The sequence below is a fragment of the Patella vulgata genome, chromosome 6 (genome assembly GCF_932274485.2).
Source record: "Patella vulgata chromosome 6, xgPatVulg1.2, whole genome shotgun sequence".
Classification (NCBI taxonomy): domain Eukaryota; kingdom Metazoa; phylum Mollusca; class Gastropoda; family Patellidae; genus Patella; species Patella vulgata.
The window spans coordinates 44,034,077-44,049,367 of NC_065884.2; the positions used below are offsets into that span (position 1 = coordinate 44,034,077).

General features: G+C 33.7%; 1 protein-coding gene across 1 annotated transcript; it reads left to right on the forward strand.

Annotated features, from left to right (window-relative positions):
* Positions 1 to 4,896: 4,896 nt before the first annotated feature.
* LOC126824753 (ADP-ribosylation factor 6) lies at positions 4,897 to 14,534 on the forward strand. The gene is made up of 5 exons (XM_050554110.2): positions 4,897 to 5,250; positions 6,951 to 7,050; positions 7,492 to 7,595; positions 10,621 to 10,819; positions 11,400 to 14,534. Exons 2-5 carry the CDS (start codon positions 6,969 to 6,971, stop codon positions 11,540 to 11,542), a joined length of 528 nt encoding a protein of 175 aa, XP_050410067.1. The 5' UTR covers positions 4,897 to 5,250; positions 6,951 to 6,968; the 3' UTR covers positions 11,543 to 14,534.
* Positions 14,535 to 15,291: the final 757 nt, after the last annotated feature.

The window sequence follows — 15,291 nt, forward strand, 5'->3', positions numbered from 1 at the left end:
ACAGCTTTAATCAATGTATTCAAAACGTTTTCAACTAGCAAGTTTGGGCTCAAGTTTTGGGGCGAAAAACCCATCCCAGTCAAATCTCTTAAAGAAATTATTTAGTTGTATGGGGTCAGTGGTCATAGTCATGGTAATTCCAAATTTGCCTTTGGTAAGTCTTACGAATCAGTTTCTTATTCTGGTTCTGTAGATAATGGTAGTCTATGCACATCTTCTGTTCTAGGCGTGAAAATGTTTGTCGACCACTTCGATTGAAAAGAGAAGATTTGCCCTATGTCATCCCAATATAAGACAACTCATCCCATGTTAGAAGACAACTCATCCCAACTTTAAAACATGGGTCGAGATATGAGACAAGTCATCCCAACAAATATAAGTGCTAGTTATATTTGTCATAATACAATTGTACTGTTTTGTAGACTTGCAGACAACTATTTCTCTGACAGTACCATTGAGGCCTTACCCGCAGCAAAGTCGAAGATATCAACAAATCGGACGCGTCAGATCAGCTTAACGCACTCCCACAAATAAATCATAGAACGATGGGGTCCTGGAACGATGTTAATTTAATAGGCAAAGTGGTAAAAACACTGTGGAGTTTCACATACAAAAAATATGACAAACAAGACAAATATCAACCCGTTGGAAACAATGGCGGGTTATTATTTCATCATGAAGCACTTCAATGAAATGGGGTTTTAATTGGCTCTACATTTTCTACCTGTGGAACACATACTACCTACTTTCGAGTTTGGATGAGTTGTCTTTTATCTTGGGATGAGTTGTCTTCTAATGTGAGATGAGTTGTCTTATATAGGGATGAGTTGTACCTTAGGATGAGTTGTCAGGTATTCGATTCAATAGGACGGTTGAACGTACAGGGCGAGTGTAATGAGTAAAATTGACTGGGGGCCGATTCGTTTTTCGACAAGGATTCAATAGGACGGCTCCTGAAGGTACAGGCGTGTGAAATGAGACCTACGTTCAGAGTAGTTCAGCTCTAAACGTAGGTCTCATTACATTTCGTTTCATCTTATGTGGCCGAGTTCGTAAATTTGTGTGTTACCCTTTCAATGAAGTCCGCTAAGGTGGTAAGAAGACAGGGACGTATTTTTTAACAGCATGTTGTGTCGTTTATACTGGTTCTAGCGAGGTAAAGCAAGGTCTTATTTTCTCACTAAGTTCATTTATATTGTTCAGGCGTTCATACGCGACCGTTTAGCAGTAAAAAGTTTCCCAGTAAAATTGACTGGGAAGCGATTAGATTTTTCGACAAGGCTTCAATAGGACAGTGAGTCAATTGGTGTGGTTTTGAATCCCCAGTTGTACGTGACAAGGAGTAGGGTCGCCTGTCCAACTTCGTGGGTTTTCTCCAGTTTCCTCCTCTGCAAGCGAATTATTGAAATAAAAAATTAAACCATGTTAGTCCCGAAATGACCTAGTTTGTGTCGAGTGGACGTTAAACCCCATTTCTCTCTCTCTCTCTCTCTCTCAATAGGGCAGTTACTGAACGTACGGTACAGGGCGAGTGTAATGAGACCTACGTTGACGTTCAGAGCTGAACTAATAACTATTAATAGTATTAGTATTATTAATCCATCGACCATTGTTCAATCAGGAGTTTTAAGTATAAAATGTATATAAATTGTGGATTCATAAACTAAAGCAAAATAGCGTGACCCAGACGAGAGACTGGATAGAAGTTTGTGGGTCCTTTTTTTTTTAATTAATTACCGTACCGGTATTGTGATTTACATTCCAAAATCGGATACTTTTCTAGCCTTGGCTTCTCGTTCTGTGTTTACAAAATATGAACTCAAGAGAGTAAGTAAGGGGCGTTACTCTAAAATAAATCAGGTGTGAACACACAGTGGAAAGTCGATATTACATTATGATTACACATGACTTTCAAGAAACGCGCTATATTTATGGAATAACCGTTACCATGGATTAATTGTTATTCCATGAATAGTTTGTTATTTGAGTATGTCCCAATTACTAAATGTCATTTGTTTGGTAAATTTTTAAATGTGTTTTAATCTGGAAGTGGAAAATGGATAGTGATAAGATAAGATAAGATAAGATTTTATTGCATCGAAACATCCATTTAGGACAGCATACAATATAAACATGTACATAAAATTATAACAATATGACAATTATAACACAAGACACACAGTATTGCATCGGAACCTCCCTTGAGGACAACATACAATATACGAAATATTAAGTACAGGTGCATCGGAACCTCCCTTGTCGAGGACACCATACAATATACAAAATATGAAATACAGGTGCAAAAAATTGGACGGATACAAAAATATGGACGGACATAAATTCAAAGCACTCATAAATAAACAGTATGAAACCTGCATATGCAACAAAACGTACAAGGTATTAAATCACATAACTCGACAGATAGACCCACATATGGGTACATAATATATTAAAATACAGAACAAAGCGTGCGCACATAAAAGAAAATAAAATACCATGCATATTTAACAGTTCAGATGTCTCTCCAAAGAAAAGAGAAGTAGACAAAGGCTGCGACACCTGTGGCGATAATACTCGGTGGGTCGAATAGATTTTCAAATGAAAAGGTTAGACCAGTATTGTCAAGAGTTTGATATAAATATTGTTTTCTTAAATCTTCATATTTTTGGCATTCCATAAGAAAATGTTGTTCAGATTCAATTTTGCTTGCATTGCATTTTTTACAGAAGCGAACCTGGAGTGGTATCTTAAGATATCTACCCCTTTCAATGGCAAGCTAAGACGGGTGCCAGTAAAGGACAATATTGGTGTCAGTCATTATCACATGTGATAGAACTGGTTAAACACGTTCCAAATATAATTTTAACACAGAGATCATAATTGCTACGATAGATGAGTAATACAGACATTGACGTCAATGAATACATTGCAGGTGTCATGAATCGGAAGTGACGAACGCCAAAGGAAAACATGAGTTATCCCTCTATAGTATAATATAACTGACTGAAGTGACGAGTGAGATATACGGCCGAATTTCTGCTCACTAAGAATTCCTTCGAAGACCAAAAGTTGTTATATGGGACTGTAAGAGGATATCTGACAATTCAATAAAGTAATTGAATGTCATTAGATAAGAGAACACGAGAAAAATAGAAATAGTCCGTACATTCCCTTGTTTTTATTCATTCTATACCTTATAAAAACATGGCAATGCACGGACTTTTCTATTTTTCTTTCGTGTTCTCTTATCTAGTGGCAGTCAATTCTTTTTATGAATTGTCAGATATCCTCTCGCAGTCTCACCACAACAATTTTTGGTCTTCGAAGGAATTATTATTAATGAGTAGGAATACGGCCGTGGCTGTTTTCACTCGTCGCTTCAGTCAGTTACGTGTATTTCAAGTTTCATCAACATCGGATCAAAACTGTGACTTCTAGGGGGTTCACAACCTTGATATACCATATATTTACACTATTTGCACACGAGGGTCGGCCATTTTGTCCGGCAGTTTTGGTACCATTTTCACGAAATTCGAACTCAGCCGTCATTTGGGTGTGACGGTGATATATTCAAAGTTTTTTTTCAGTCGGATAAAAATTGTGACCTCTAGGGACCACAAGCTAAAAATGCGATTTTTACAATCAAGAGCCATGATTCAGGAAGTTGAGATCCGTAATGTACAAGTATTGAAAGGAACCAAGATCTTTGGGTTACATTACAAACATGTATAACCTCTAGAGGGTCCACAACCTATACCATACATTTACACTATTTGCGTACGAAGGGTGGCCATTTGGTCCGGCAGTTTTGGTCCGATTTTCACGAAATTCGAACAGATAAATGTGACCTCTAGAGTGTCCACAAGCTAAAACGTGATTTTTTTGTACAACCAGGGGCCATAATCCATGAAGTTATGGTCCAATATATGCCAATATCGAAAAGAACTGAGATCTTTGTGAGATAGAAACCTATTTTTAAGTTTCTTCAAAATCAAATAAAAATTGTGACCTGTAGAGTGTCCACAATTGTGGGTGTATAAAATGGTATTTTAAAATTACATACTGACAGCTTAATACATGTATATCACTCATCAAAATCCATCGCCAATAGTCAACTAAATTGCGCCAGAGCCCTTACAAAAAAGAAATTAGATTGATATTTAGCCTACCACATAATAAGGTCTACATCAGATTTAGTCAAAACAAACTGTATTTTTTATGTGCTGTTTTAGGTTGTGTTATTTTTAGAAAGGGGGCGGGGTCTCTTTTGAATACGTAGGCATATGTTAAATATTCCTTAAACCCTACTCTTTTTTAATACCTTTAAATCAAAAATCTTCAATTAATGAATAAAAAAAGCAAGAAAGACAACTCTTATTGTCATAGGATCTACTGCTGTACTGGCTGTTTTGGGTAAATACAGATGGTTTAATCATGGAAATACGGTTCATGGGTAAGTCCATGGAACCCATGGGCCCTACTAGGACTAGACTACATGATATTATAATGTGCCATAAAACTCCATTCCATTTCATTAATTCATTCATTCATTCATTCACATGATATAATTTAAGCAATGTAGAAAAATTAATTAGATCCATAATTTTATTTGTCGTTTAATTGAATATCAATCGATATTTTACTTTATTCCTCTCCAAATTAAGCTACTTGCTTTGGTAAAACCCGTCATAGAATTATACTGATTATATATAAATAATGTGGCCTGAAACCTAATTGACTTGTCGGAGTTGCATTCCTTGTCCTACTCTTCAATATTAAGGCAAAAAGAAACATTTTCTTATATCCCTACGCTCGGGAAGGAGGAAATAATTATAAAAGTAACGCGCTGTTTTCTTTTATATTAACAAGCATGGACCCGGGACAGTATTGACCGACATATCTGTTCACTTGCAGATGAAACTAATATGTAACAAAACAAAAAAGAAATAAATTATATTATATAGTGCATAGAACTATTTCGCACTGTTAAAGCGGAAGCACAAAATCGTGGCCGCCATTCTTATTTAGTAACGTCTTTTAGGTGAATAATATTCATAAACATTCTTTTTTAAGAATGAATTTGATTTGTAGTCCTGTCTTTGTGATTCTGTTATAAGGAAGTATATATTTCAATAGCTGATATCATTTTCTGAGCATAAAAAAGTTACACGAGGCCGGCAGATTAAAGCCCAAGTCATATATTGACATTGTTATTAAGCGTGAAGACTTTTTAGTAGAAAGAAGGCGAAGGTAAGTTCAAAGTTGTGATGTCAGTAAACAGGGTGTTTCAAAACTATCGGCCTAATCTTTAGAATAGGTGACCCAAGTAATAAAATTTAGTTATTTTGCAAGTTTAATTGCGATAGATCTGCCAATAGTGACACATTCCATTCTATGAAAGGGCGGTCGTACGATTTACCCAACCAATCCTGTCCAATGCCTGGCAATAGTACAGGATACACTACTCAGTATGTATTAAGTACATCTATTTGTTTTTAGTTGAGATTGGAGCCCTTTAGTTTCACACATCAAACTCATTTTGTTAATAGCATACCAGTTATGAAGTTGACTAATCTTTAAAACATTACCCAGCCCAATGTAGCGACGCAACTTTCTCATACATTGTAGACTATGTCATGTGCCTAACTAATATTACTGCAAAAATTATCCATTAAATTAATCAAGCGGACTTTTTCACCGACATGATCGGCCATATAAACTTTCATACTACATGTATATGTATGCATTTATAAGCGTCGACACATGCAGACCCACATCTCTTTTACCATGTATGGAAAATGGGCGGAGTTTATTTTCCTGTGCGATATTTCAAGTCCCACATTCCTTAAGTTTTGATGTAGAAAATATGTCTAAAAGTGATGATTTGTGCCCATAGCTGGATGGCGGAAATGGATTAAATACTAATAGATAGTTGTTTTAAAGACACTAGATACATACGTACATACATGCCTATCGTATCATTAATACTAATAATTATAGAATTTTTTATTGACGACGAGAATCTTCTGCAAAGCAATCAAAATATTACAATACTAAAGAATAAGACTAAATAATTAACATATAAATAAACCCTGTGTCCCAGGACACACTCTTTGCTATATTGTGAAAACCATGGAATAAATCACTGTCAAACATTAGACCCTGCAATGTGAAGTACACAATTATTTAACAAAAAAATTAAAAGTACTTTAAGTAGATTAAAACTATCTCTACGAATATGTGTAAGCTTATGTATATGTATCTACTGTCATGCCTCATGGCTACATGTATTTCATACGACAGTTGATATTTCAAAGAATTGGCAAGCTGACATGTGCTAACAAATTTTAACAATCCCTTTTTTAAATTTATATTTATATAAGCTTACGCTTAAATTATAGTACATACATGTACATATAGTATACCTCTTTATATTGTCATATGGAAATCTGGTCATATTGCTGTTACATATACTTCCATCTGGTGGTCCATCATCCACAGTTTCTTGTGAGCATGCTACTAGTACTAATCAATGCTACAGACCACCAATTTATCAGCTGATCTTTTAAAAATTTATGTTGTGTAGTAATGTGTACATTAGTGGGACTGAATTAATAACAACTAAAAACATTTATTCTATAACTATATGCAAATATCATTGAATACAGCCATTAAATAACCTATGGTTGTATCCAATGGCTTGAAAATATACTACTGTACTTTTGTCCAGAATGACGTCACTTTCAGAATTACGTCAAACGGTAATGCGTCACCACTAGGCAACCACAATTTTTGTAAAAAGGAAAGAAAAAAGGGCGGAACCTAGCTATAATGAATTTTTACGTTTTTGGTGATGATTTCTTTTTTTGATAATCTAGATAGTACAGTGTAGTTATAGAATAAAAACAGAACTCAATGACCATTGAATTCTATCTATATATTTTTTTCAGGATAGCACATAAGACAAAATGGGGAAGATGTTATCAAAGATTTTTGGTAACAAAGAGATGAGGATTCTCATGTTGGGTTTAGATGCTGCTGGAAAAACTAGTATCCTTTAAAATACATCTGAAAAAAAATGGTTTATGTTTATACATACACCTACACTGAAACGTAGTCGTATAAGTTAAATAAAGCTTACTTATTACTCTGTCCATCGGTCTGTTGTTCACAATTGCTTGTGACCGCTGTAAAGGCTATAGTTTCTGTTATACCATTCGATTGTCTTGAAATTCCTGGTTGCCGTTGATCCATTTGATATATCTTGTGGACACTCTAGAGTAGAAAGTTATTATCCAATTGACCTGATGTGCATTAGAATGTTCAAGTTTGGTGTAGATGTCCATTAGCTTAGTGGCAGGGCTGCCGTTGATAATGAACATTTTATGCAGTTTGATGGGGAGTGATGGAATTTGGTGTACAGTTTAATTTCAAAGCCAACTACTGTCCAGAATTTACATGTTATTTATGGTATACTTAACTATATTTAAGCTGTTTTATACAAATTGAAGTTAGGTCAACCAGTTACCACCATACCAACAGTAGGATTTAATGTTGAAACAGTAACATATAAAAATGTCAAATTCAGTGTGTGGGTAAGTTTAACTTAACAGATAATTTCAATTTTGCTTACTAATATTATTGAGCAATTGGATGATAACTTACATTTTGACAGAAGTTTGAAAGTATTTTATATTTTGCAGATAAACTGTTCATTCAGTTTCGTCCTTATCTTTTGTTCATTTGGTATGGAATGGTAGCGTTTCGTTTTATACCGTACAGGCATTGGTAGACTGGTTTGATTGAATTGTGAATGTGCAAATAACACAAAGAATCAAAACAGTCTTAGTTGTATTAAGCCAAAAGTTCAGGGGGAAAGTGATTGTCCTATTGACTTCAATTTTATACAGTGTTTCATACTGTATTAATATATATAATATGTTCATAAGATTAAAAAGCATATTGAGGCTAAAATTATCTTTTACTGAATTATGGCCCTTTGACTTTGATAACTTTAATAAATAAAGAAATTATAGTAAACTTTAACTTGAGTTAATAAACTACACTATAGTATAACACATTCATGTACTTATGAAAAACAGCTATACATTATTTGGGCAACATTTAGAAGAGTAAGTTTATTCTGTCAATGTCATCAAGCTAGTTAATACAATGAAATGGGAGGTACATAAGGATCAATCATCAAAAACTCAAAAGGGTATGTGTATGTACATGTATAATCTTCAATAAAAGATGAAAGGAATTAATTCGAACGGAACTTAAATGATAAGTATGACCACTAGGTAGTGGTTGATATGAACTTTTTAAGTACAAGGATATGAGTAGTACTGTAGTGATGAATGATAATAGAGACAGTACATAATTTGTAACAACAATCAACCTAACATTATAACAATATACTAATTAAAATTGATAAAACTGGATGAAACCAACTATTGATATGTAAGGGCTAATACACTATAAAAAACAAAACAAAAGAACTACATGTAAGGTGAAAGGAATGATCAAATAATCCAACGTAAACTTAAACCTCTATTATGCAGACATATATTCCATGGATTTGCTGAAGTAAAAGGAATTTAATCAGTCAAGTATCAACCCTTTCTTGATCTGATGTTAGCTAACACTTGATTATATTCTTTCTGTAATCTTATTATATAGATACCATATGTAATTCAGCACTTTACGTACATGTACATGTACAGTATGTTGACCTATAATATACATGGACATGTCATTTATTATATCATTTATTATCCCGCGCCAAATGAAGTTAGGGAGGGATATTGAAATGGCGTCCATCTGTCTGTCCGTCCTTTGTCCCAATTTCGTTTCGGAGCATATCTCATAATCCGCTCAAGATATCTTTATGAAACTTTGTGCACACATCAACCTATTAGGCTATTACAATACATGTAGTTGTGTCTTTTGCTATTTAGAAATTTCTTGGGTTTATATTTTTTGTGTTTCCTTGGAAACAAATTTGACTTAGTTTTTGATGCAAAATTTTGTTTCCGGAGCATATCTCGTAAACCATTCAAGATACGAGTATCTTTATGGAACTTTGTAAACATATCAGTCTATTACAGTAGTTTCGTTGCATATCTCATAAACCGCTCAAGATATCTTTATGAAACTTTGTGCACACATCAACCTATTAGGCTATTACAATACATGTAGTTGTGTCTTTTGCTATTTAGAAATTTCTTGGGTTTATATTTTTTGTGTTTCCTTGGAAACAAATTTGACTTAGTTTGTGAGGCAAAAATTTTGTTTCCGGAGCATATCTCGTAAACCATTCAAGATACGAGTATCTTTATGAAACTTTGTAAACATATCAGTCTATTACAGTAGTTTCGGAGCATATCTCATAAACCGCTCAAGATATCTTTATGAAACTTTGTGCACACATCAACCTATTAGGCTATTACAATACATGTAGTTGTGTGTTTTGCTATTCAGGAATTTCTTGGGTTTATATTTTTTGTGTTTCTATTGAAACAAATTTGACTTAGTTTTTGGTATAGGCGTTCATTAGGTGAATGCCTTGATGAACATTGTCTGTTTATGGCAAGCAGAGATAAGTAATTTAATTGGTTGATGCTTTTGGGCATGATAGCTTTGGTTATTATAATTAAGTGAGAGCTATGAAACTCTGGAGTATAGATTCATTATATCATTACCTTGACTAAGTTTGATGATGAGAATTTGCTGCTTAGTCTAAGTGCAATTAATTAATATGTGTCACTATTTATTTCGGGATTTCGGCGGGGTACATCAATCTCACTATTGGCTTGTTATATTGATTACCGGGTGTCACGGTGGCTAAGTGGGTAAGACGCTGGAGGTTGGGTGTTCAATCCCTGCATTGGCCGAGAGTTCATCCAGATTTTCCGACGTGGTTTCCCCTTGTCAGTGATGCAGGACGAAGGGCCTGACAAGGACAGCTGTCTAGTCATTCGGATGAAACGAAAAAAACGAGGTCCTGTGTACACATTGGCGTGCACGTAAAAGATCCCTTGACAGTTGGAATTCGATATAAGAGTAGGCCGTAGTGTCGCTGTCCAGGCAAAATTTCCCTCATAGCACACTGTATGGTGTATGCCCGTCTTCATTAGCCCAGTTCGGAGCAAAACAGTAGGACGTTAAACCCCATTTAATTTCATTATATTGATTACCAGTAACATAAAGACGTTGTTTTTCCTTATACCGCCCAAACATGTGCAAGGGCTCGGGATGTTGATGACTAGTCATCTTGTTTTGTGGAAGCCAATTTATATAAGCCATGTGCTTGTTTCAATATCCTGTGAATATAATATTGTTTACCAGTAAATCAATATACTACACATGTATAAAAGTAGACAAAAATAAATCAATATACATGATGTACTACACATGTATAAAAATAGACAAGAATAACTAATTATGTGAAAGGTGTAATAAAGGGATAATATATTATATAACACTAGATGATAAACCAATGATGAGGCAAGTCCAACTGGTTGATTACTAGGGACAAAATTAAAGGTTCGGGGAGAAGAACATTTTAATACATGTACATGTATAATTACTATAAATCTCAATTCATTTTTACTATAGGATGTGGGAGGACAGGATAAAATTAGGCCATTATGGCGACATTATTTTACTGGAACCCAAGGATTAATATTTGTATGTGATACAGCTGATCGAGATCGTATTGATGAGGCAAGGCAAGAACTACATCGTATTATCAATGATAGAGAAATGAGAGATGCCATAATACTAGTTTTTGCAAATAAACAAGATTTGCCTGATGGTAATGTATACTATGTTTTTGTACACTCTCTTATTTCTATAACTATAATTATGTAAAAACATTTGGTCCCCTATGTCAGTCACATTATTCCTGCTTTGCATTGACATAGTTGAATAGCGGTTAGTAGTTAGATTGAGTTATCTAGTAAAACATGATTTTTTAAATAAATATAATCACCAATATAAATATTACGAATGTACTTTACTCTATGAAAATATGATCTAAAAAGGGGCTCCAAGTCCAACGCTGTTTAAGAAATGATTATTTGACCAGATATAAACAATAGCCACAGACTTTAAGATGATTGTACTGCATTTTAGGTCCAGGTTATTTAAGAGATATTATAAATGATCTAATCCAGAGCTATAACCTTAAGCCAAGTAGTTGTCAGCTTATTATTACCACTTATTTACTGTTATTAAATTCTGTGAAATTTTACATCTGTACAACCATTTTACATTTGTACAGTACAATGTGTCTGTAGTAGAAATCAAATGGTTTGCAGGGGTGTATTGAGTAAATTACGACTAAGTAATAACCGAGATTTAGTGCTTATATAATATGAATTTCTATATTGTAGCCATGAAGCCACATGAAGTAACAGAGAAGTTAGGATTAACAAGGATAAGGGATAGAAATTGGTATGTTCAACCAGCTTGTGCTACCACTGGAGATGGACTTCATGAGGGTCTTGCCTGGTTAACATCGAACCATAAATCTTGACCTGTGTCTTGATAGCATTTGTTTTTTAAGGGATTGCATGGTGCACTTTGTGGAAAGACTGGAAAAAAAAAATAATATTCATACAGACCTTTTTTATTTTTAATTCAAATAGGAATATCACTTAGTTTTATAAGAGATTGTAAACCTTTTTTCTCTTTGTTAAATTTATCCATTTTGTTGAGTTTATCCATTTTGTTCAAATTTGAGTATATGAAGTTTATGATGGATGAACTTAGTGCAAATAGAAATATACATTTGTATAAAGATAGCATATCTGTATATCTTCATTAATTCATAGTGTTTGTCTTGATTAATTAAAATTTTCAATGATTAATATTCTATTTAGTATATCACATAGAAAGGGAAGAATGGTAACTAAACTATCAGTTCTGCGACAAATACCAGTTGAAATAGATATTAGGTTTTAAAACACAATTTTACCCAAAAGGCCATTTTTAGCAAATTTTTCATCTAAAGTTACGTATTTTAGAAAATAGATAAAGAAAAATATTCTGTTCAAAATGTTTGATTAATGCAAATTGTAGGTTGGCCTGTCGAAGTAGACATTATTTTAAATAATAATGTGAAATTTAATTGATTTGTATCCACTGACATTGATGTCGCTAGATTAACTTATATCTTTCTTTTTTTCTAAAACACTATTTAAATACTTATCAGAACTTTAAAAACACTATCTAAATAACATTTATCAAACCTTCTAAAACACTATCTAAATAATATTTATCAGACCTTCTAAAACACTATGTAAACAAGATTTATCTGACCTTCATAAACACTATCTAAATAACACTTATTTGCTTATGCGCTTAAGTAATAAGGTCGATAGATACAGAATTCACCATAAAACAAAATTGGCTATTTTCGGTAATGCTTTGATAAGTATCCAGGTTAATTTGTGCAAGGAAATACATTTTCACTTTTAACATTACAGAATTTCGAAACAATAACACCCCTTTTTATTGGTTTAAATATACTACAACTGGATGAAAAGATGTGCCAGAAAATTCTGATTGTGAAGAAGCAAACAAAGTGAATTTCGTAAAATATGCCAAATATCACCTTTCGATCCCCCTACAGAAAATACACACAGTCCATTTGTTGACAAATTGGACCTATTTAACACAAATCCTCCAGTACGATTCTAAGCTGTTTTCATTGTGCTTGTAATTCTTTTGCCTAGTGGACATTATTCTCAAAAATATCGATTTAAAGTCTGGATAAATTTGTCAGAGGTAATTTAAGGTGGGATTCAATAAAAAAATTGGGAACATTATCTATTATTGTTCTCAAATATTAAAAAAAAAGTTACATTTCCAAGGCGTGACACTTCCAGTGCACTTTAGAATTTGTCCTTAAAATGTCCTTGAAAACAAAATCATATATATGTGAGAAATTAAAATAAAACGAATCATTGATATTAAAGGACTGTAGACAGTCTAGCATGTAATTACATGTACATTGACAAGTTGTATTTATTAAAGAAAAATGTACAAAATTTGTTCAATTAAATATTCTTAAAATGTATTAATGAACTGGGAATGGGAGGATCCAGTTTGATGCAATAGCTAATTATAAAACCGAATCTCACATTATCAGTTTATGCCAACCTGGACTTGACCTAATTAGAGACAAAACCATGCCCAAAGTAATGCTACCACCCCTATCCATACAGAACTTTGTGAGCAGTTTTAACCCATGGCTATTTGGATTTATTAATACAGAGATTTTATTAAATATCAATAACTGCAAAGTAGATGTGTTAGTTTTACTACTACTTGGTTTGTTGGATTAGGTCAGTCTCTAAGAAAAAGTACTACCCAGTTAGAATATTTCATATGATTATGTAGAACACAATTATTAGAATTTTCCATCAAATGCAGCCGAAAATGTGAATTGTTTGTGTACATAATGTCTTGTCTTTATATATATTTATATATATATATATATATATGTCCTTTTTATACAAGTATGTTTAATATTCTGTTAAGATTTTATATTGTTTAATGAGGTAAATAATAGTTTATATGTGTGTATTGTATATTATACTGAAAATTATTTAACATTAACATGGCAGAGCAAATTTTTATTAAAGTATTGTATGTCATTGTACCGATTAAGTCAATATCTTGTACAAAAATATAATTCTAACTACTGTAGATAGTCATATTGATTTTTGAACCCGTAACACGGTAACAGGTTCCATACACTTGGTAATCTTTTTGTTTTTAAGGTAACACTGTTCAAAAAAAGCCTGAGGCTCTGGCAATTCGCTTGCGATCAACATGAAACTACTTCTTTTGACAATTATGCTTTAATTTTTTTTTTTTTTTTTTTTCGTATGTCACAATTCCCATATGACTGGGATGACATCATGAGTTTTAATTGAAAAAGACCTCAATTCATGTTGGAAAGACAGAAAACTTAGTATGAATGTTCCTTGAACTAATATGCATTAAGTTAGATTTCCTATATGTCGTCACATGTTTAAGATGGCACCGATGACATTGTCAATTCGAATCTGATCGTAATGTTACTTGGCAGGATTGTTCTTGGTACAACTGTGCATCAGATTTTTGATCAGGCGTCACAATTCCAAATGGTGGCGATGGCATCACAAATAAAAAAATACCTAAAGCTTAACTTTCTCTACCATTATCAATGTCAAGATGACCATCTTATACGTTGGATCTGTTCAATGACCTGCATAGTTTTAATTGTTAATCACTGCATTATGTTTTGGTTCCTGGTACATAGTATGGCCATACTTGTTGAATAATGAAAAGCACATCATGCAAGAATAAAAGACAAGTAGAGTCAATCGTCATACTCAAAAGTACGAAATAAGCCCAAGGACCCTTAATTTGTCATTTATTTTGCAAATTGCTATTAAATACATTTTGTCTTTTAGATCAATAAGCACATTTCTGTGTAAAATGTATTATATTACAACTAGTAAATATATTATTATACATATTCGAGTTAATTTGCTTAACATCCTAATACAAGAACCAAGCCTTTAACGATAGACTTGTTGAAAATCAGGTCCGGCTTCTAGACCGGAGGCTCAGCGTGGGGGGGGGGGGGGGGTTCCATCAAATGGGCACAAAACCAGACCCAACTTTTCTAGAGTAAAATTTTGCGTAGAATACGATGCTGAGTGGTAATCAGTCCGCCGTTGGGGTGTTTTCAAGATATTCGGGGCCAAAGGTCAAATGAGTTCATTTGCACTGAAAGTGAATGCGCAGTCATTCTTGTATTATGAAAAGAAGCTGAAAATGATCGAAAGTAATCACACTTTCAATAAATATGTAAACTTGCTAAATTCACCTTTAGTCGTAGTGACCCTGGAGGTCTAAAGGTGAAATTTACCGTTTTTGCACTAGGAAGATTTAAAGCAATAAAATGTCAACGTAAAATAGTTTCAGTGTTGGACTCCAGCCTGCAGGCCGCGTGGATTTCCGAGAATCCCAGTCTAGGAAAACCGACGTTAATCTGTGATGGGAAAACACGCATCTCGCCGGAACATGGACGCAGATAAAACCGACGAATGCATTGTACATTCTAGTTCACAGGATATATATGTCGTATTGGTAAATTTTAGCGGGGAAAATTTTGGCAGGCTTTGTCACGCGGCCTGCAGACTGGAGTCCAGCCAAAGAACTATTTAATTGTTTTTTTCAGACAACTAGTATCATTATGTATAGCATTCGTTGTAAAACTAATTCAGA

What these genes read in the sequence shown, in the direction of transcription:
- LOC126824753 (XM_050554110.2), top strand. Translation starts at nt 6,969, where the DNA reads ATGGGGAAGATGTTATCAAAGATTTTTGGTAACAAAGAGATGAGGATT. An exon ending in AGATGCTGCTGGAAAAACTA is followed by an intron (nt 7,051 to 7,491) that starts GTATCCTTTAAA and finishes ACTATATTTAAG; the next exon opens with CTGTTTTATACAAATTGAAG. An exon ending in TAAACAAGATTTGCCTGATG is followed by an intron (nt 10,820 to 11,399) that starts GTAATGTATACT and finishes TCTATATTGTAG; the next exon opens with CCATGAAGCCACATGAAGTA.